Here is a 23,935-nt window from a genome sequence, read left to right as displayed (position 1 = left end):
CATCATCGTGACTGCTAGCTGATTCCTATCCGCTGCCTCCGTGCACTACAGTCTTCAACCTGCAACCCGTCTGTGTTTCATCGTGACTGTTTGGCTGATTCCTATCCGCTGCCTCTGTGCGCTTCAGTCTTCAGTCCTTGTCAACGCTCCCGTGTTTCCTTGAGTCTGCCTCCACTATTGCTACCCGCTATTCTCCGTGATCAACAGTGCCTGTTCAACTCTGCTCTCCCGTGTCCCATCGTTACTGCACCTGCTGGTTGCTATTGGCTACCTCCGTGTTCCCGCAGAGACCCGCTGCTGCTACTCCTCAGCACTACTCATCCATCTACTGCTGATCCGCTCTCCACGCTTTCCTGTGTTCCCTGCTGGTCTACCTTCCCGTGCGCTGCACCTACTAGACCACCGCTTCACCCATCCAGGGACTTCGCATCCTGCCGGCCTCCTGCCGTTCAGGTATCTCTGCACTCCTGTCTGACTGCCTCCTGAACCACGGTATGCATACTTCTCATTGACTGTGCTGTGTATTGCATACCTTGCTGGACTGTGTTGGTTCTCCTCTGGAGTGTGCTATCCGCTGAGTCTATTGCCATCATTGACTGTGTTATCTTATGCTGGACTACTTCAAGAGACTTTCTATATTGGCAGTATTGTTCAGTCATTTATACATTTATATTGTGCATATTACTGTGGATCAAAGTCAAGGTGCCCGTGTATATATTGTGTTGCAGTCTCTCCCCGTGCACCTCCTCACATATATATTCAGTAGTACAACTTGCTAGTGGCAGACCACTGACTCCTGTTTACAGTTTCACCTGTTCCAGTATCCTCTCACATAGCAGTGGTACAACTTGCTAACGCAGACCACTGACTCCCCGGATATCTCCACTTGGATTCCATTCCTTCACTCAGACAGCGGTTCAACTTGCTATCCGCAGACCGCTGACTCTCATCACCTCCTCGTTTCTGTTGGACATTCCTCCTCACTATAGCAGTGGTACAACTTGCTACCGCAGACCACTGACTACCTTCACGTGTCCTTTGTCCATACAGTTCCTCGTGTATTACTACCTCCATATTGCCAGTGCTGCTAGTCATAGACTTTCCTGAGCATCTCATCATCTGCTATTTCCTGTTCCGTGATCACCCTGCTACCAGAGTACCATATTACCACCTATACTGCTCTGGTAAGCCTATCACCTGGTGATCCCTGGGTAAAGACTCCTAGTGCCCGTGACAGTAAGATCAGGCCATGACAGACCCAGATACGGAACCTACTGCTAAAGAGATGCTGCAGCATCTGGTCAGTCGTGTGGAGCAACAGGATGCTCGCCAACAGCTGTTACTTCAATGTTACCAATCGTTAACCTCCCAAGGAACATCTGGACAGACTGTTACAGCTAGTATTGAAGCTCCTGTGCTTTCCTCCGTTTCCCCAGTGCCATCCCAGGTGTCTACAGCTCCTACGCTTCACCTGCCTACTCCGTCAAAATATGACGGGGACCCCAAAACTTGTAGAGGTTTCCTTAACCAATGTTCAGTCCATTTTGAACTCCAACCTCAAAATTTTTCTACCCATCGTTCCAGAGTGGCCTATCTTATCTCATTGTTTTCTGGACAAGCCCTGGCTTGGGCCTCCCCTCTGTGGGAAAGAAACGATCCAATTCTACAAGATAGTGCCAAATTCATTTCCACGTTCCGAAGTGTGTTCGATGAACCAGGTCGTGTGACCTCCGCTGCTTCCAGCATTCTTCGTTTGCGACAAGGCTCCCATACAGTAGGACAGTATGTCATTCAATTTAGGATCTTAGCCTCTGAACTTCAGTGGAACACTGAAGCATTAGTTGCCGCCTTCTGGCAGGGGCTCTCCGATAAAATTAAAGATGCACTGACTACCCAAGAGCTTCCTTCGTCACTAGAAGATTTGATCTCTCTTTGCCATCGTGTAGACATGAGATTTCGTGAAAGAGAATCTGAGAAAACAACTTCTGCTAAAGCACCTCTTCGTTTAAACCCTCAATTTCGTCCAGTTTCACCTTCTGTGATTCCCATGGAGATAGGACGTTCCAAATTATCTTTAGAAGAGAGGAAACGAAGAGTAAAGAATAGACTCTGTATCTATTGTGCTGATTCCACACATATGCTCAGTTCTTGCCCTAAGAAATCGGGAAATGCCAGGCCCTAACTAGTTCTGGAGAGGTGAAGTTAGGGTCCCTGGAGTCCTCTCCATTGTCTATGAAATCTAAAGTCTGCGCTTTCGATGTTACGATTTCCTTTGCTACTAAATCCTTTGAGTCACAGGCATTGATTGATTCCGGAGCAGCAGGAAATTTCATTTCTAAATCACTAGCGAATCAATGGTCCCTACCAGTGATCACTTTAAAAACACCCATTACTGTGACGGCTATAGATGGATCACGTCTCATCAATGGTCTCATCACCCAGAGTACGTCTCCAGTAACCCTTCAGATTGGTGTACTACACCATGAAGAAATTTCGTTTTTAATTCTTCCTGTTACGACAAGTCCGATTGTCTTAGGCCTTCCATGGCTTCAATATCACTCTCCCCAGATTGACTGGCGCACCCCTCAAGTTACGTCTTGGGGGCCTGAATGTCACCATCGTTGTCTCTCTCAAGTTATTCCTCTTAAAGTACAGCAATCTTCCATCTCATCTTCCTCCCCGGGACTCCCTCCTCAGTATGCTTCATTTGCCGATGTGTTTGATAAAGCTCAGTCTGAACGTCTTCCTCCTCATCGTTCTTGGGATTGTCCGATCGACCTTCTACCTGGCAAGACTCCTCCCAGGGGTCGGGTCTATCCTCTCTCGTTACCTGAAACTCAAGCCACATCTGAGTACATACAGGAGAATCTCCAGCGTGGGTTCATTCGACCTTCCACCTCTCCCGCTGGAGCTGGGTTCTTCTTCGTCAAAAAGAAGGATGGATCATTACGCCCTTGTATAGATTTTCGTGGACTCAACGCCATTACTATCAAGAATCGGTATCCCATTCCGCTGATCACTGAGCTATTTGATCGCATCAAGGGAGCTCGGATATTTACTAAGTTGGATCTTCGTGGTGCCTACAATTTAATTAGAATCCGTTCCGGTGACGAATGGAAGACCGCGTTTAACACCAGAGATGGGCATTACGAATATTTAGTAATGCCCTTCGGGCTGTGTAATGCCCCCGCGGTTTTCCAGGGTTTCATCAATGAGATCTTTCGGGACTTATTATATGTATGTGTCGTTGTCTACCTGGACGACATATTGATCTTCTCACAGGACCTGCCTTCTCATCACCAACATGTGGCAGAGGTCCTCTCCAGACTACGGAAAAACTCATTGTTCTGTAAATTGGAAAAATGTTCATTCGAGTTACCCCAGATTCCATTCTTGGGGTATATAGTTTCCGGAGTTGGCCTGAAGATGGATCCAGACAAAGTAAATGCTGTACTACATTGGCCTCAGCCAACTACTCTTCGTGCCATCCAGCGTTTTTTAGGTTTTGCCAATTACTATAGACGCTTCATTCAAGACTTCTCATCCATTGCATCTCCCATTGTGGCCTTAACTCGGAAAGGGGCTAATACTAAGCAATGGTCATCTGAGGCTCTCCAAGCCTTTCAAATCCTCAAAGAGTCCTTCTCGTCTGCTCCCATTCTGCGACAACCTGATGTGACACTCCCCTTCTTCCTAGAAGTAGATGCCTCTAATGTGGGCTTAGGAGCTATTCTCTCCCAACGCTCGGAGCAACAAAAATTACATCCTTGTGCCTTCTACTCTCGGGGTCTTCTGCCCGCAGAGAAAAACTATACTATCGGGGACAAGGAGTTGCTGGCCATCAAAGCTGCATTAGAGGAATGGAGATACTTGTTGGAAGGAGCTCGCCATCCGGTGACGATCTTCACGGATCATAAGAACTTGTCATATTTGCAATCTGCTCAATGCTTGAACCCTCGTCAAGCAAGATGGTCTCTTTTCTTTTCCCGTTTTGAATTAATTATAACCTTCAAACCAGCTGCTAAGAACAAGAAAGCTGACGCTCTATCTCGAGCTTTTGTGACGTCCTCTGATGTAGAAGAGGTTCCCAACCATGCTATTCTAGACCCCAAATGTATTTCTCTGGCTGCTTCATCCACCAAAATGCTACCATTTGGGAAGACCCTCGTGCCTCCTACTCTGAGGAGGAAAATCCTTTCGTGGTTCCATGCCTCTCGTTTTTCTGGACACGCCGGTGAACATAAGACCTTTGAGATTCTCTCTCGTAGTTACTGGTGGCCTTCAATGAGGAGAGACGTCAAAGAGTTTATTGCTTCCTGTGATTTATGTTCTCAGTTCAAATCCTCCCGCAGAACTCCAGCAGGGTTGCTGCGACCACTACCCATTCCGTCCAAGCCTTGGACCCATATTAGTATGGATTTCGTTACTGATTTGCCACCAAGTAAGAATCACAATACTATTTGGGTAGTGGTAGACAGATTTTCGAAGATGGCTCATTTCGTCCCTCTGTCCGGTTTACCTTCCTCGTCTACTCTGGCTGAACATTTCATTAAAGAAATCTTCCGCATCCATGGATGTCCGTCTGAGATTGTGTCAGATAGAGGAGTACAATTCGTTTCCAGATTCTGGCGGGCCCTTTGTAAAACCTTGGGCATACGATTAGCACTCTCATCGTCTTACCATCCGCAATCTAACGGACAAACGGAACGAGTCAATCAAGATCTTGAGACTTTTATTAGGATGTTCTCTTCAGCCAACCAAGACAACTGGGTAGAATTGCTCCCTTGGGCTGAATTCGCCCATAACAACATGTACCATGAGTCATCATCCAAAACTCCATTCTTTGTGGTCTACGGTCACCATCCGTCTTTTCCGGAATTTCCTGCCCTCCCACCCACCCAAGTTCCTGCTGTGGAGACTGCTTGTCAGACCTTCAAAAATATCTGGTCTCAGGTCAAAACCTGTTTAAAGAAGACATCTAACAAATATAAGTCTTTCGCAGATAAGAAGAGGCGGGCTATTCCACCACTAAAAATTGGAGATCGGGTTTGGTTATCTACCAAAAATATTCGTTTGAAGGTTCCATCTATGAAATTCGCCCCTCGTTTTATTGGTCCATATAGGATCATTCAAGTTATCAATCCAGTATGTGTTAAACTTCTTCTTCCTAAGAATCTTCGGATCTCCAATGCCTTCCATGTGTCCTTGCTCAAACCTCTCATCATCAACCGTTTCTCGACTCCTTCCTCAGCACCGCAGCCAGTTCAAGTTCATCAGGAGGAGGATTTCGAGATTACTGAGGTATTGGATGCAAAAATTTCGCGAGGAGTCCTCCGTTTCCTCGTTCATTGGAAGGGCTTTGGTCCTGAAGAGCGTTCATGGATCAAAGCTGAAGATCTTAATGCTCCTGCCCTTCTGAAGAAGTTTTATTCCAAAAATCCGGACAAGCCCGGTTCCAGGCGTTCTGTGCCCACCTTTAAAAGGGGGGGTACTGTCACTCACCGGACTGTGAGTGCTTCTTCCCGGACTATTAGGAACCGTGGACGTCCTCTATCCTGAGGGACTGCGCATGCGCAGCCCTTTCCAAACCTTCAGTGTATGTTCCTTTAACTTAATTGGCAGATCAGGCAACCTCCCTATATTAAGCACCTGTGGTCAACACCACGTTGCCTGATCTTGGAGTCTCATTCCCCATGAGTCTCTGAAGGTGTTCCTGTGTTTCCTTGTTTATTCAGCCCTGCTGATTCCTGTGGTTTCCAAACCACTTCTACCTCTGTGGTTTCCTAACCACTTCTGCTACTGTGGTTCCCATACCACTTCTACCATCTACTGAATCATCGTGACTGTGAGCTGATTCCTATCCGCTGCCTCCGTGCACTACAGTCTTCTAATCACTTCAACTCTACCATGTATCATTGGGACTGTTAGCTGATGCCTATCCGCTGCCTCCGTGCACTACAGTCTTCAACCTGCAACTCGTCTGTGTTTCATCATCGTGACTGCTAGCTGATTCCTATCCGCTGCCTCCGTGCACTACAGTCTTCAACCTGCAACCCGTCTGTGTTTCATCGTGACTGTTTGGCTGATTCCTATCCGCTGCCTCTGTGCGCTTCAGTCTTCAGTCCTTGTCAACGCTCCCGTGTTTCCTTGAGTCTGCCTCCACTATTGCTACCCGCTATTCTCCGTGATCAACAGTGCCTGTTCAACTCTGCTCTCCCGTGTCCCATCGTTACTGCACCTGCTGGTTGCTATTGGCTACCTCCGTGTTCCCGCAGAGACCCGCTGCTGCTACTCCTCAGCACTACTCATCCATCTACTGCTGATCCGCTCTCCACGCTTTCCTGTGTTCCCTGCTGGTCTACCTTCCCGTGCGCTGCACCTACTAGACCACCGCTTCACCCATCCAGGGACTTCGCATCCTGCCGGCCTCCTGCCGTTCAGGTATCTCTGCACTCCTGTCTGACTGCCTCCTGAACCACGGTATGCATACTTCTCATTGACTGTGCTGTGTATTGCATACCTTGCTGGACTGTGTTGGTTCTCCTCTGGAGTGTGCTATCCGCTGAGTCTATTGCCATCATTGACTGTGTTATCTTATGCTGGACTACTTCAAGAGACTTTCTATATTGGCAGTATTGTTCAGTCATTTATACATTTATATTGTGCATATTACTGTGGATCAAAGTCAAGGTGCCCGTGTATATATTGTGTTGCAGTCTCTCCCCGTGCACCTCCTCACATATATATTCAGTAGTACAACTTGCTAGTGGCAGACCACTGACTCCTGTTTACAGTTTCACCTGTTCCAGTATCCTCTCACATAGCAGTGGTACAACTTGCTAACGCAGACCACTGACTCCCCGGATATCTCCACTTGGATTCCATTCCTTCACTCAGACAGCGGTTCAACTTGCTATCCGCAGACCGCTGACTCTCATCACCTCCTCGTTTCTGTTGGACATTCCTCCTCACTATAGCAGTGGTACAACTTGCTACCGCAGACCACTGACTACCTTCACGTGTCCTTTGTCCATACAGTTCCTCGTGTATTACTACCTCCATATTGCCAGTGCTGCTAGTCATAGACTTTCCTGAGCATCTCATCATCTGCTATTTCCTGTTCCGTGATCACCCTGCTACCAGAGTACCATATTACCACCTATACTGCTCTGGTAAGCCTATCACCTGGTGATCCCTGGGTAAAGACTCCTAGTGCCCGTGACAAGAAGATACTCGTTGGTGCCGCCATTTAAATACGTAACGGCTGCATTCGTGTGGCTTTATGTGACGGGGCTTGCTCCAATGAGATAGATATTGGGGCCAATTTCCCTTTAATTGTATTTCTAAGTTACTTTAACGTCCCCACGTAACCCCCTTGGCCGCGGAGACTGAAAGACGACTCTGCTGCAACTGTCGCAGGGTTAAGCACTTTTTCCAGAGTAGGTTTTACAGCAGGACAAGCTCAATAGCTGTCTGGTATTGTGTGTCAGAGACATTACGCCTCTCCGATACTAAAGTGTCAGTGAGACATATATAAGCTATAAAAAGAGAATCTAAATCCCTCTTACTTACGGAAAGATGGCTGTAAATATATAGAGGGGAGTGTAAACAACAGGCGGTTGTACGATGTGTACTCAGTTATTACATTACAGCGGGATGCACTTGGTGCTGTGTTTCACTAGCAGCTGACAAACCTTATTACAGCGAGAGCGGAATGTTGCGTTATCCGTTCATCACATGACCCAGCGTCTCTGGCCTGATTACTTGTCCTCCGATAGCCTCTTCGTCACACTCTCATAGGAAAGGCGACCTGCTTTGCCTTTCCGAAACCGATTGTCATTGGCATAAAAAGGTGCTTGTAGCATTGTCGGAACACATTGCGTCTGCTCCCAAAAATCATACATGTGCATGCATGCTCTAGCCGTGTCACTGTTTCCTTCACTGCAAATCTGGCACTGCTAGGTGTCACTCTTGTTGCTCTTTACAATTTTGGGCATAGTGTTTGAATAAAACCTCTGGGGGGGCAATCAAGAGGTACAGCCTTATAACACAAAATGTTCAAAAATAGTCACTTTTTTCACCTTTGTGGGGCTCACATTGGACGCAGAAAACGTAAGCAAGAAAAAAATCTTTTATGTTCAGTCGGACGCATCTCGATAGAGCATTTACTTACGTCAGGCGTACAAGTGTCTACACTAACCACCCACGATAGCGTAGAAAAAGGGCAGTGTTCGTACACTCTAAAGTCTCCTATTTGTACACAATATAATCATGTAATGATATCTCAGATACACAAGAGGGTATAGGGCTGTGACTGTAATAAATAAACGCCAAAGTCAAATTTTCCATATAAAATGTAATGAAATTCAAATTAAATTACATTAAAGATATAGATTTATCAAACCTATCGAGATAAGTGGAGGTGTGGCCCATTGCATCCAATCAGATTCTAGCTTTCATTTATCAAATGCATTCTAGAGAATGATAGCTACAATCTGATTTGTTGCTATGGGCAACACTTCCACTTTTTCTTTACAGACGTTTTGATAAATCTACCCCAATATATGTTGTTTTTACTCTTTCAAATGAAACCAAAATCTTCTTTCCTGTGGTAATCCTAAAGGAAATGTCATTTGAACAGACAGCTTCATATAATATATTGAATTCGGCTGGCTGGCGGGGTCAATACACAATCGGCCAATCAGAAGCGGCTGGATAGTGATCTTTTCAGGGATCACAAACTTGGACGCTCTGCATTTTCGGGACAGTATTGTAGAGGGATGAACGTAGTAAGATAATAATATATTCTGGAAATCCCATTTTAATACGTTTATTAGAGAAGATTGGACAGTTACTTGACCACTTACAGACACGAGGCAAGAGGCTGTGAGTTTTTATACAGGAAACCAAACTGTAATAACTTTATAATGTATGATGGGGGGGTATGTTGTTTGCTATAATGTGTCATAATAAATATTGTAGTGATGTCATCACTAAGCAACGTTTATACCCTTATAACTTACAGGAGTTTATAAATATATTGCTGTTACCTGTGCATTATACACGATGCATTCCTCTGATACATATACCTCTCTCAGGGTCAGTGGTTTTACTGTAGTTTGTTTTCCAATCTTTAAGCGACAATTTTAAGTCGACCTGTTAGACTCATATACTCCCAGCATCATGGGCATGTCACCCCACATGGATACTGCCCACCCATATTACTGGCAGGCTCGAAATTTATTTGGGTTCATGGTGTACAACAGAATTCTCTTCTTTGTTTAGAATGAGCGCCGTGCTAACTTCCTGCTCCCTCTCATCCCCCTCCCCCCCAGGTCTGGTGCCCCATGTCTCCTGAGTTTTACAGAGAATACGTCGCCATCAAAACAAAGAAGAGAATTCTGTTGTACACCATGAACCCAAATAAATTTCGAGCCTGCCAGTTCCTGATTAAGTTCCATGAACGGAGGAATGACAAGATCATTGTCTTCGCGGACAACGTGTTTGCGCTGAAGGAGTACGCCATCCGGCTGAACAAGTAAGTGGCCCTGCATGGCAATCAGGCGGAGGGTCGGCTGTGTGAATGGCCGCTTTGTTGTTTTAGGGACCAGTTTGATGGGGGTTCTTCAGCTCACTTGTTGAATCCTGGAGGCAGAGGAGGGGCAGCTCTTGTTCCCCTTAGAGTCTCTTTGTGTCATGTACAATATAGTAGAGAACTTCACCAGCATTTTATTCAGGCAATTTAATTTTCTTTTTAGGAAAACGGTTTTTAGGGAAACTCAGCAATCGGTTGTATTGTAATGAACCGTATAGGAAAATAAAACCCTTTTCTTTCACCTTGTGTACGTTCCTGCTGGGCAGACATGCTGGAGTCTGTTTATTATCATCTTGCTCTTTTCTGCACCAGCTCAATGTTCATATAAGGTTCAGACTTCTCTCTGTAGTGCGACCGAATAAAGGGAAATGATTTAAGAGTTAAGTTCACCTCTGTGCACTTCTTTTTGTGAACTCCCATTGCTTGTAGCCATTGATCCCTCGCCATCTTTTTCTCATACCCCTGGGCTTTCCCATTTGGTGTTTTGATGGCCCCATTATCCTTTTATTTTCTCTTTAACTATAAACTTTGAAAGACTGAAGGTTCCTCGTGTGTACAATTCACCTGTGAGCTGTAGTGAGTTTAGTCCTAGGAGGGCTGTTGATTGTACGTGTGAATATCTCTATCTTGTATTTTTGGTTGTTATTTTCAAACTGACAGTTAATGTACTTATCACAGCACAGTTGTAGTTTAGACGGATCCTTTATGAAAGAGATCTTTTAATCAATGTTAAATTGGCCTGAAAAGAGATCAGCCACAGTGACGATTAGGGAATGTTATTGGATGCGGTCGTTCTGCTGAATGAGCTTAAGGTGATTTTAATGTCCCGTTTACATCTTTCCTGGAGTGACTTCCACCCTGGGCTACATAAATGTCTGGGATCACTGAGAACAAACCATATACAATATATCGGTGCCGCTGGAATAGCTGTGAAGTGTGTTTTTTTTTTTCATGCAGGACACCAGTAATTTGTCTCCATATACATTCTGTAGATGTCATGTTAATGTAATATTGATCATCAGTTTCATATTGTTTCCTCCTTTTCAGACCCTATATCTACGGTCCGACCTCGCAAGGAGAGAGGATGCAAATTCTGCAAAACTTTAAACACAATCCAAAAATTAACACCATCTTTATATCGAAGGTGAGTAACCCCCATCAGGATATTTGGCCGGGTATGAAGTTGTGTTAAGGGGCGATCAGGATTTGCAGTAGATTTGTCATGTTCCTAGGCCAGGACAATCCGTCTGGTCACTGCGTAGACCAATGATCAGTATGTTATCCAAGACTGTTCCAGACTAAGTACTTGTTGTATGGTTTAGGTCGGAGACACGTCCTTCGATTTACCCGAAGCCAATGTACTGATCCAGATTTCATCGCACGGAGGGTCTCGGAGACAAGAAGCTCAACGCCTGGGGCGTGTGCTGAGAGCCAAGAAAGGTAACGTCACTGTCTTCTATAGACCGCGTCTGCTGGTGACTGGTTTGGCCGTCACCCCTCTGTAGGTTGTTTTTATAAACCCTCAGACATACTAGCAGCATCGTTGTACGAGGAGGTATAATTATACGACCTGGTGGTGATCTCGCTGTGTTCCTGCACGTGGGAATAAAATGCCAAATTTCTCTTCAACTAACTCGGTCCTGAAGAATTTTTCCAACCAATACACAATGTATATATCAGTCATTGTCACATCATGGGAGGTCATGAAAAGAGGCACCGCCATCTGCTGCGACTCTACAAATCCAGGAGGCTGGCAGGGACTTGTAGTTCCACAAAAGCTAGCAAGCTACAGGTTGAGAGAGTCTGCTCATTATGAACAATTTCACTTGGGACAGACTGGATGGAGCTTCAGTATGTGATCTATCTGAAAAGCACAAGTTTTGTTTGTTACCTTAGACTGGAGAAGTGCAGAAAATTAAAGAGGAACGATTGCAGCTACTACAGGGTTTTTTTTTGACCCCTCGTTCACTGTCTGCACTATAATTACCCTGCTGGTATCCGCACATTCAGGGCATTACTGCTGTAGAACCATCTCCCTAGCTGGAGTCTTTAGGTCAATCAATTCCGTCTCTTTAAAAGTGCAACTGGAGGGTGGGTCAGTGGGGTTAGAAGGAAGGACAATCATAAGTCACGATCTCTTGATCACAGCTTCTGATTGGTCCTCTCGCTCATCCCGCTGGGTAGGGAGAAAGCCGGTAACATTTATCTACTAGAGGGTGTGGAGCTTTAATGTTTTGGGCTACACAACCGGCCCTTCCTATCTAATGAAGCAACCAAAACTATTATCCACGCACTCATCATTTCCCGGCTGGACTACTGCAATCTTCTCCTCACCGGCCTCCCCCGCTCTCGCCTTGCCCCCCTTCGTTCTATACTCAATGCGGCGGCGAGGCTCATCTTCCTTTCTCGCCGCTCCTCTTCTGCCTCCCCACTCTGCCTTGCCCTTCACTGGCTCCCCTTCCCCTATCGTATCCTTTACAAACTTCTTACCCTCACCTACAAGGCCCTCTCCCACTCTACTGCCCCCTATATCTCCAACCTTCTCTCCATCCACACTCCCGCTCGGTCCCTACATTCGGCCAATGACCGTCGCCTCTCGTCCACTCTGATCACCTCATTCCACTCCAGAATTCAAGACTTCTCCCGAGCTGCCCCCCTTCACTGGAATGACCTCCCTCGCTCCATCCGTCTATCCCCTAACTTGTGCTCCTTCAAACGGGCACTCAAAACTCATCTCTTCCTCAAAGCTTACCAGCCCTCCACTTAACCCTCTTTCCATGCTCGCTCTCATCTCTTGGCTCCTCCTTTGAATAGGCTGCGCTTGCTCCCCTCCTTTGACTCCCTCTGTGCCGATTGTCTGTTGCCCTCCATTTAGGATATAAGCTCTAATGAGCAGGGCCCTTCTCCCTCCTGTCTCTCTACCTTCTCTTCTGCTCCAACCTCAATATTTTTGCTTTTCCTGGAGCATCTGAAGTCTCGGTATTACTCGTTTATTGTTCTGCACTGTTATTCCCTGTACTCTCCATTGTTTGTACTGTGTTCGGCGCTGCGGAAACCTTGTGGCGCCTTATAAATAAATAATAATAATACACAACCTAGCTGGTAATACGGTTTAAATAAAATATATTATTTTTTTGAACTTGTATCACTTGTAACACACAATTAAACTGCGTACAATGAGCAAAATCAAAGGTAGATTATCTGTACATCGCCCTTACAGAGTCCCCTCCGGGCTGCTGAAATCCAGTGATGGAGATGAGAATCCTGCAGGAACCTGTACAGATAAAGTCACCATTTGGTTTTGCTCGTTGGACGCTCTCCGGCTCGGTTTGTTTTGTTATTTTGCTCCTTTTCCGTCTGAGGAGATTGAGCTGCAGTAGCTGCTGGTTGATTTGAGGGACAAGCACTTGGAGAACTGTTTACGGAGCTTGTTGTTTATCACATTGATGTGGTGACGCCTGAAATTCAATGTGCAGATAAACCAGGAAACACAATTCTCCCCCCCCCGTACCAGCTGCGGAGTCGCAGCTTTGAACGGCCACGTTCAGCGATGAGCTGCGGTTACTGCGCAGTTCCCTCACTCACTGACATACAGCGAACTGGCTTAAACATTTCTCACGGCCTGTAACATTACCTTGTGGGGGTGGAGGGAGGGGGGATCTTTTATTCAGTGCGCTCCCCCTGGGCCCCATCTGCAGCATAATTCACTCCTGTCGCTGCTGTGCGCTCTCATTCCTGTGCTGGGCTTATTGCTGCCTGTGTCTGATTTATGCACCTTCATAAAATCCCCAACACCAGCTACAGATTACTCCGTCCCCGGATCGCTGAGCAGATGGGTCACTCCTCTGTCTATAGGAAACTGCTGCAATACTGCTCTCTCTTTCTGTATTCATTGTTGCAAACAAGATCTGACGTCCTGTCATCACATCAAATCCAGCGTTTACCGATAGATATATTTTTAAATTTATATATAAAATGCCTGGTCTGTGAGTAATCCGGGCATCTTCCTCTGTTCCAGTGTTTGTTATAATCCCTTCCAGAACAGGTCACCAGTTTTGCTTTCAGTGTAGACCCCCCGTGAAGTACAAAAACTACCCAGCGCTTTGCGGGAAGGGTCAGGAAAATAACGTCGGCCGTCTCCACCCTTCTCTCTTACAAGCGATCCTATTATGTCTGTAACTGTACCAGAGGTCTCTGCGGAGTTACGTACATTCCTCCCTCCTCTGTATGTTTTTAGAATACGATCCCTGCAAGTCTAAAAACATTACAGCAAATCAGACGTTTCAAAGCAGTGGCTTTAATGCGGCCAAAATGTTCTTTGTTAATGATGTCATGAGCTGAGATTAGCGTGCAGGAAGCTCTGAAGATAAGTGTGTGCGTCAGTAATGTGTGTCCGTCTATCCTGTGTATTGTTAGGTTATATAGTGTAAGGTGGGTAGAGTGATCATTTCAAGAGATATCTGATATTGATGGGTATATAGGATTTTAAAGGCTCGGGAGCCCCTGTATAATGCTGTATGTTCTTATTTGTGTGCAGGAATGGTGGCTGAGGAGTACAACGCCTTCTTCTACTCGCTGGTGTCTCAGGACACGCAGGAAATGGCCTATTCTACCAAAAGACAGAGATTCCTTGTGGATCAGGGATACAGCTTCAAGGTAAGCGCTTGTTACACTGAGCCAGGCCTGGCTCACCAGGTGTTGTGAAACTACAAGCCCCAGCATGCCCTGCAGCTATCAGCTGGATATCTTCTAGCAAAGCATTCTGGGGCTTGTAGTTTCACAGCACCTAGTGAGCCACGGGTTGGCCACGCCTGCACTAAGGGACCGTAGTAGTAAGTGAGCTCTGACCTTGTCAATTGGTCAGGAACAAGTGATGTCACTAATGTCCTTGTGGCCTGATTTACATATTGATGAGCTCCAGGTTCCTAGTTAATTTGGCTGCATTCTCATGAACGTGTGCAGGTCATTGGTCCAATTGTAATCTGACGGCTGCAGTGCGGCTTGTCCTAGATTAGAGTGTGGAGCGGACGGATGCGACACCAGAAATATCATCTATTAATGTTGGTGGAGAACGACCTCTGCTCCGGATCTCTCATCCAGAGTCGCTTCTACGTAATGATATCTTTACCTCAGACTTTCCAGACAACGTCGTCCTATCCACTGTTCATTGTGACATCTTGGGGTGTACAGACGTCTTTACTGTCATTTATGCCGATGTGACCCTATAATTAGTGTTCTTTTTTTTTTTGTTTTGTCTTCTATGGTTCTGTCTCTTTAATGAGATGAACGGTATTGACTGTGTTTCCTGCTCCATAACCGCAGTAAAGCGCCGTGTTCTCTCCTCTATTTGTTTCCTTATAAAAAAGAAATTGAGGTGATCTGTAGATAAATTGGCTGTTTGCGCATAGCCGGAATATTCGGTAACTGGGCCTAACCAGCGTCTGTATACCTGACCAGGAGCATTATGGGTTGTTTGCTTAGTATCAGGAGCACCTAGACATTGTTTAGTCAAGTGTTTATTTTGATTCTTACTTAAAATAGGGATCATTGATCTTTGTCCCAAATGTTCTATCTATCCGTCCACCTCACATAACATACTTAGCGCATGTGGATATCAGTCCAATAAAGTGTTTTGTTCTGTGTCCATGTTTGGGGCAGGTGATCACAAAGCTGGCTGGGATGGAGGAGGAAGATCTCGCGTTCTCCACCAGAGAGGACCAGCAGCTGCTTCTACAGAAAGTGTTGGCGGCCTCAGATCTGGATGCTGAAGAAGAGATCGTAGCTGGAGAGTACGGCACCAAGTCTTCCACACATGTAAGAGTCACGCTTTGTATGTTACATGACGATTCTGTCTCTTCCACGCGTGTGATAGTCACGCTCTGTGTTACATGACGATTCTGTCTCTTCCACGCGTGTAAGTCACGCTCTGTGTGTTACATGACGATTCTGTCTCTTCCACGCGTGTGATAGTCACGCTCTGTGTGTTACATGACGATTCTGTCTCTTCCACGCGTGTAATAGTCACGCTCTGTGTGTTACATGACGATTCTGTCTCTTCCACGCGTGTAATAGTCGCGTTCTGTGTGTTACATAGCGATTCTGTCTCTTCCACGCGTGTGATAGTCACGTTCTGTATGTTACATGACGATTCTGTCTCTTCCACGCGTGTAATAGTCACGCTTTGTATGTTACATGACTATTCTGTCTCTTCCACGCGTGTAATAGTCACGCTTTGTATGTTACATGACTATTCTGTCTCTTCCACGCGTGTAATAGTCACGCTCTGTGTGTTACATGACGATTCTGTCTCTTCCACGCGTGTAATAGTCACGCTCTGTGTGTTACATGACGATTCTGTCTCTTCCACGCGTGTGATAGTCACGCTCTGTGTTACATGACGATTCTGTCTCTTCCACGCGTGTAATAGTCACGCTCTGTGTGTTACATGACGATTCTGTCTCTTCCACGCGTGTAATAGTCGCGTTCTGTGTGTTACATAGCGATTCTGTCTCTTCCACGCGTGTGATAGTCACGTTCTGTATGTTACATGACGATTCTGTCTCTTCCACGCGTGTAATAGTCACGCTTTGTATGTTACATGACTATTCTGTCTCTTCCACGCGTGTAAAAGTCACGCTTTGTATGTTACATGACTATTCTGTCTCTTCCACGCGTGTAATAGTCACGCTCTGTGTGTTACATGACGATTCTGTCTCTTCCACGCGTGTAATAGTCACGCTCTGTGTGTTACATGACGATTCTGTCTCTTCCACGCGTGTGATAGTCACGCTCTGTGTTACATGACGATTCTGTCTCTTCCACGCGTGTAAGTCACGCTCTGTGTGTTACATGACGATTCTGTCTCTTCCACGCGTGTAATAGTCACGCTCTGTGTGTTACATGACGATTCTGTCTCTTCCACGCGTGTAATAGTCGCGTTCTGTGTGTTACATAGCGATTCTGTCTCTTCCACGCGTGTGATAGTCACGTTCTGTATGTTACATGACGATTCTGTCTCTTCCACGCGTGTAATAGTCACGCTTTGTATGTTACATGACTATTCTGTCTCTTCCACGCGTGTAATAGTCACGCTTTGTATGTTACATGACTATTCTGTCTCTTCCACGCGTGTAATAGTCACGCTCTGTGTGTTACATGACGATTCTGTCTCTTCCACGCGTGTAATAGTCACGCTCTGTGTGTTACATGACGATTCTGTCTCTTCCACGCGTGTGATAGTCACGCTCTGTGTTACATGACGATTCTGTCTCTTCCACGCGTGTAAGTCACGCTCTGTGTGTTACATGACGATTCTGTCTCTTCCACGCGTGTAATAGTCACGCTCTGTGTGTTACATGACGATTCTGTCTCTTCCACGCGTGTAATAGTCGCGTTCTGTGTGTTACATAGCGATTCTGTCTCTTCCACGCGTGTGATAGTCACGTTCTGTATGTTACATGACGATTCTGTCTCTTCCACGCGTGTGATAGTCACGCTCTGTATGTTACATGACGATTCTGTCTCTTCCACGCGTGTAATAGTCACGCTCTGTGTGTTACATGACGATTCTGTCTCTTCCACGCGTGTGATAGTCACGCTCTGTGTGTTACATGACGATTCTGTCTCTTCCACGCGTGTGATAGTCACGCTCTGTGTGTTACATGACGATTCTGTCTCTTCCACGCGTGTAATTGTCACGCTCTGTGTGTTACATGACGATTCTGTCTCTTCCACGCGTGTGATAGTCACGCTCTGTGTGTTACATGACTATTCTGTCTCTTCCACGCGAGTAATAGTCGCGTTCTGTGTGTTACATAGCGATTCTGTCTCTTCCACGCGAGTAATAGTCGCGTTCTGTGTGTTACATAGCGATTCTGTCTCTTCCACGCGTGTGATAGTCACGTTCTGTATGTTACATGACGATTCTGTCTCTTCCACGCGAGTAATAGTCGCGTTCTGTGTGTTACATAGCGATTCTGTCTCTTCCACGCGAGTAATAGTCGCGTTCTGTGTGTTACATAGCGATTCTGTCTCTTCCACGCGTGTAATAGTCACGCTCTGTGTGTTACATAGCGATTCTGTCTCTTCCACGCGTGTGATAGTCACGTTCTGTATGTTACATGACGATTCTGTCTCTTCCACGCGTGTGATAGTCACGCTCTGTATGTTACATGACGATTCTGTCTCTTCCACGCGTGTAATAGTCACGCTCTGTGTGTTACATGACGATTCTGTCTCTTCCACGCGTGTGATAGTCACGCTCTGTGTGTTACATGACTATTCTGTCTCTTCCACGCGAGTAATAGTCGCGTTCTGTGTGTTACATAGCGATTCTGTCTCTTCCACGCGTGTAATAGTCACGCTCTGTGTGTTACATAGCGATTCTGTCTCTTCCACGCGTGTGATAGTCACGTTCTGTATGTTACATGACGATTCTGTCTCTTCCACGCGTGTGATAGTCACGCTCTGTATGTTACATGACGATTCTGTCTCTTCCACGCGTGTAATAGTCACGCTCTGTGTGTTACATGACGATTCTGTCTCTTCCACGCGTGTGATAGTCACGCTCTGTGTGTTACATGACGATTCTGTCTCTTCCACGCGTGTGATAGTCACGCTCTGTGTGTTACATGACGATTCTGTCTCTTCCACGCGTGTAAGTCACGCTCTGTGTGTTACATGACGATTCTGTCTCTTCCACGCGTGTAATAGTCACGCTCTGTGTGTTACATGACGATTCTGTCTCTTCCACGCGTGTGATTGTCACGCTCTGTGTGTTACATGACTATTCTGTCTCTTCCACGCGAGTAATAGTCGCGTTCTGTGTGTTACATAGCGATTCTGTCTCTTCCACGCGAGTAATAGTCGCGTTCTGTGTGTTACATAGCGATTCTGTCTCTTCCACGCGTGTGATAGTCACGTTCTGTATGTTACATGACGATTCTGTCTCTTCCACGCGTGTGATAGTCACGCTCTGTATGTTACATGACGATTCTGTCTCTTCCACGCGTGTAATAGTCACGCTCTGTGTGTTACATGACGATTGTCTCTTCCACGCGTGTGATAGTCACGCTCTGTGTGTTACATGACGATTCTGTCTCTTCCACGCGTGTGATAGTCACGCTCTGTGTGTTACATGACGATTCTGTCTCTTCCACGCGTGTGATAGTCACGCTCTGTGTGTTACATGACGATTCTGTCTCTTCCACGCGTGTGATAGTCACGCTCTGTGTGTTACATGACGATTCTGTCTCTTCCACGCGTGTGATTGTCACGCTCTGTGTGTTACATGACTATTCTGTCTCTTCCACGCGAGTAATAGTCGCGTTCTGTGTGTTACATAGCGATTCTGTCTCTTCCACGCGAGTAATAGTCGCGTTCTGTGTGTTACATAGCGATTCTGTCTCTTCCACGCGTGTGATAGTCGCGTTCTGTATGTTACATGACGATTCTGTCTCTTCCACGCGTGTGATAGTCACGCTCTGTATGTTACATGACGATTCTGTCTCTTCCACGCGTGTAATAGTCACGCTCTGTGTGTTACATGACGATTCTGTCTCTTCCACGCGTGTGATAGTCACGCTCTGTGTGTTACATGACGATTCTGTCTCTTCCACGCATGTGATAGTCACGCTCTGTGTGTTACATGACGATTCTGTCTCTTCCACGCGTGTGATAGTCACGCTCTGTGTGTTACATGACGATTCTGTCTCTTCCACGCGTGTGATAGTCACGCTCTGTGTGTTACATGACGATTCTGTGTCTTCAATTGTTCCCAGAAAAAACACTTCTAGAGATTCTGCAAATACTTATTTTCTTTTATTAATACTTGTATTCATATACCCGCATTATAACTCACTATCTATAATTGTGCTGTAAAACATACATTATAGACAGAAGTAACTGCATAGAGAACCTGTCTACCTGGGTTAACTAATCGGAGGAGGAATCGGTTAGAACAGAGTCGCCTAATGCAGAATTGTAGTATGTTATTGTCTGTACATATAGATCGATCACTGAGACCCTCACACAATTACACATTACTAAAGTAATCATCTAAGTGCTCGTGTGGCAGCAGCTCACATAGTGTAGTCACCCAGCTGTTATGAGACGGGCCTACATGCACTGCACACACCGAGACGGGGCGAGAGGGCGTCATGCAGCCAGTGCTACAAGGTTTCATGTTTCATATTAGCTGCCAGTACGCAAATTTAAAGTGATTCGTCTGTATGTATTACCCAGTATTGTCTTATTAATATTTGTTCCCAATTGTAAAGCGCTACGGAATATATAAATAAATGTTGATGATGATCAGGTCACAATCCGCATTGTGTCCTAATCCAAACAACAACAAAACTGAGCGGTAATGGCGGGTCACAGGAATATTACTAAGACACCATTCAAAACTGATATATTTGGATAAATGAATTTAAGACCACGTTAGTTTCCTGTAGAACAAGGAACTGCAGAAAGATAAGTAACTTCACAGCCTGCAGTCCATTTACGATTCATCTCTTCCCGCAGTTGGCGAGACGCGTAGGTGCCATGGGTTCTATGTCTGGAGCAGACGACACGGTTTACATGGAATATCACGCTCCTCGGAATAAGGGAGGTAACAAAGGGCACGTACACCCGCTCTTCAAACGCTTCCGGAAATGAAACCTGGATCCCACGTCTCCGTCTCATAGAACTTGCAGAGAACAGCGTTTCTCACGTGTGACAACCCGACGCGCTTCATGGCTGCAACTCAATGGAGTTTGGGTTTAATATTTTTCTAATGTACAGATGAAATCTTAAATTAATTGTAAGATTTAGTCAGGTGTTGTTGTAAACTTGGCTGCAGGTAAAATGCAGATACGAGGGAATATTCCTCACCGGAATAGCAAAATAGTTTCTTTCTATCTCTTTGATGTTTAGTTTTTATTCTTTGGGAACAAAGAAATATGTAATAACCGTGACTTGTTCCAGATTAGCACCGATCATTGAAATTGCTCTGGAACATTTTATTTTATGCTATTTAAAAAAAAAAAAAATAGATGAACATTAAAGACAATTTATAATAAAATTCCAATATTGTGCACCGAGTCTTTTTTAGATGTTCTGATATTTACTTTCAAGTAAAAGTATCCTATATGTTTATTTTAGTCTGGTTCTGTAAATAAGTATAAGTATATATATATAATATATTTTTACCGCTCCGTCCAGTAAACAAACCTTTGTGATGTTTAATTAAGACACTAGTTGTTGAGCCCATTTAAATATTGTATAGTGTTGTTTCTCGTGTGCTGCCCACAGTGACGTTTGCCAGCGTCCGTTCTGCACCCGGCATTCAGACAGTCTGAATGGAGCACAGAGCAGCAGAGATGAGGGATGCCGGCACCGCGATCAGGTGAGTGTTTTTTTTTTTTTTTAAACTAGCCTGCTCCCCCCACCAACGACCAAGCCCCCTCCCTGCAAAAAAAAGAATGACAAAAAACGTTTTGAAAAAAATAATAATAAATAAATAAAAAATCAGCAGCGCAAGGGCCCAGGCCGGGCCCCCTGACATGCCCGGGCCCGGGTAATTAGTACCCGCTCCCCCCCTCTCGTACACAGCTACGATCCAGGTGTCCCGTGTTCTCGGTGTACACAGGTACGATACAGGGGTCCCGGGCCCTCAGTGTACACAGGTACAATCCAGGTGTCCCGTGCCCTCAGTGTACACAGCTACGATCCAGGTGTCCCGTGCCCTCTATGTACACAGGTACGATCCAGGTGTCCCGTGCCGTCTATGTACACAGGTACGATACAGGTGTCCCGTGCTCTCAGTGTACACAGGTACGATCCAGGTGTCCCGTGCCGTCTATGTACACAGGTACGATACAGGTGTCCCGTGCTCTCAGTGTACACAGGTACGATCCAGGTGTCCCGTGCCCTCTATGTACACAGGTACGATCCAGGTGTCCCGTCGTATTGAACAAATCCAGACTCAGAGTAGACACAATGACCCCAGAAATGTTCAGGGTTTTGCACCACATCCTACTACTGACACCAAGAGAGCTTTATTTTCTGTAGACTAAATCCCAGTTCTGTGACTCTTCTGCTGGTGGCCAAGCTGTGATTTGTAATAACGCTTTATTCTATGTGATCCTCTAGCAGCGAGCAGGCTTCCCTCCTTAGTAATTTACAAGGGTCTGTTTGTGATTTCATGCAGACTCCAGATGAAGCGTTTTATACAGAACATGGAACATTTCACATAACTTCGTAACATTATAATCTACAGTAAACTTTATACCTTATAATACACAGGTGTCGCTAATGAATTCTGTAGTTATGATGCGTCATCCCAGCAGTCAGGTAACATAGCGCGTCTCCCGCTGCAGTTACATACTGGGGTGCAGAGTGCAGAGTAGGTACAATGAACCTGTGCTCTGGCCTCCCTTGGTTGCCCTGTAGGGGTGAACATGGTGGGGGTGGATGGCGCTCCAGCCGGTGGTAGTCTGAAAATCGACCGTGCCTTATTGTAAGTTGGGGTAAGTGGTAGCACATACCAGAAGCTTCCAGCTTTAGCCTAAGTTGCATGTGCTGCAGGGTGGAGCACGGCCAGCGTTGAGGGGCCCCAAGACATGGCAGCACCAGGGCCAGAGATTATACTTGGCATGCCAGCAGGATAGCCTGCTACAGTATATCAGTAAATGAACATGTCTCAGCTGGAGCACATGATGTTTGTAGGATATTCCTGGGCACGTTACATCACACATGAAGCTTAGAATGATTAGAGAACATTTATATATCACGGGGGGCAGCTGTGCTAGTACTTTCTGCGGCATGTGCACAAGCAGCCAGTATTTTCCTGCAAGCCTTCGAGGATGTGGGGTGAAGGGTGTAGAGTTGGGGCGAGATAGGGCGTCACAGCCCAGCAGTATGGTGAAGATGCCTGGTGATCACACCCTACCATCTGTCATAAGCTGAGAGAATGCCAGGCCAGTGTTTCTCTGCCCAATTTATCTCATTGGCCTAAGGGTGGCACTGTTGATTGTACAATATAGTGGTGGTGGGCTGGGGGAAGGGGGGGGGGTGTTATACATTCTGTTTTCATCCAGCTTGTTTGCATTATTTCTCAATACTACACAGACTGCACGACACACTAATAACGCTTAAGTAATGCGCGCTTACTGATAGGTCAGATATGCACTTTATTTTGTTTTACATGTTTACTTGCAGTTTTGTTTTTAACACCACCCACAGAAGTGATGTCACATAAGAGTCACACATCTATAAATACACGCACTTATTCATGAAGTTCAGACATACTCAGTGAAACACAGAGGGAACATACAAATAGAGACTGATGCAATCTGCTAAAAGGATAAACCTATTGTCATATCTGAGAAAGTCCGAATGACAGGATACATGAAGTGTCAGGTTAGAGGCGGAGCTTGTTCTTAGAATCCATACACATCGCACTGTACAATTCACCATGTCTACAGTTGTATTTTTATGGGGGACCAAAGTGCCGGGAATGGATATGGGGTACAGGGATTAAGGTATGGGGTTAAGTAGCATTGTTGACTACAAAAGAAGATGTTTTTTACACACAGATACATATGAAATCTGAAAATATTATGTATATTATTGGGGACAATATGTTATTGCCATGTCGTGTGTGTGTGTGTGTGTTAGAGAATTTAGACTGTAAGCACCAATGGGGCAGGGACTGATGTGAGTGTGTTCTCCGTGCATCGCTACAGAATTAGTGGCGCTATATAAATAAATGATGATGCTGATGTCTTGTCCAATTGCAGCTGATATTGTGTCACACACTGCATGAAACTGGAAATGACTGTGGCATAGAATGTGGTACAAAGTAGGTGCAGGAGGTAGAAGTGATCTGTAGCGTCAGTGCTGCCTGGGCTATAACATTGTAACTGTAAATAGAATTTATACAGTAAATCTACTGAAGGATGTATTAAGTGGCTTTTCTAATAGGCTGCTCAGTCGAGTCTTGCCCCCCCTCAGGCACAATGCACTGAGGACATTTCCTGCAATGTACACTGTATGTAGCGATGTTGGCACTTGTATTACTGCAGCTGAGGTCTCAGAACTTGATGCACACTAGTTCTCATCTACACCTAGAATTACCCTCTTAGGCGACACTTACCCCATGGCTGTTGCACTGAAAGTTGTAAGATAAAACATGGCACTTCTGCCAGCTTTCACAAAGAACACTGACAGCTGAATTCTAGGTCTTGCTGTCGTTAGACTGACTTACCATATGTTCCTTTCCATAATCATCTACTGCTCTTTGTAAGTTCTTAGTTCTGAGATGAAATCTTTGTGTGCACATGTCATCATCATTAT

At 45.6% G+C, this 23,935-nt stretch overlaps 1 protein-coding gene across 1 annotated transcript; it reads left to right on the top strand.

Moving 5' to 3' along the window:
* Positions 1-9,317: 9,317 nt before the first annotated feature.
* LOC142134184 (general transcription and DNA repair factor IIH helicase/translocase subunit XPB-like) lies at positions 9,318-20,679 on the top strand. Its single transcript, XM_075194514.1, has 6 exons — positions 9,318-9,538; positions 10,643-10,739; positions 10,918-11,035; positions 14,133-14,251; positions 15,254-15,409; positions 20,120-20,679. The coding sequence occupies exons 1-6, from the start codon at positions 9,348-9,350 to the stop codon at positions 20,252-20,254; spliced, it is 816 nt and encodes a 271-aa protein (XP_075050615.1). The 5' UTR covers positions 9,318-9,347; the 3' UTR covers positions 20,255-20,679.
* Positions 20,680-23,935: the final 3,256 nt, after the last annotated feature.

Source organism: Mixophyes fleayi, unplaced genomic scaffold (assembly GCF_038048845.1).
Source record: "Mixophyes fleayi isolate aMixFle1 unplaced genomic scaffold, aMixFle1.hap1 Scaffold_41, whole genome shotgun sequence".
NCBI lineage: Eukaryota > Metazoa > Chordata > Amphibia > Anura > Limnodynastidae > Mixophyes > Mixophyes fleayi.
The sequence above is the reverse complement of the archived record's forward strand: the minus strand, read 5'-3'. Positions and strand labels throughout refer to the sequence as shown.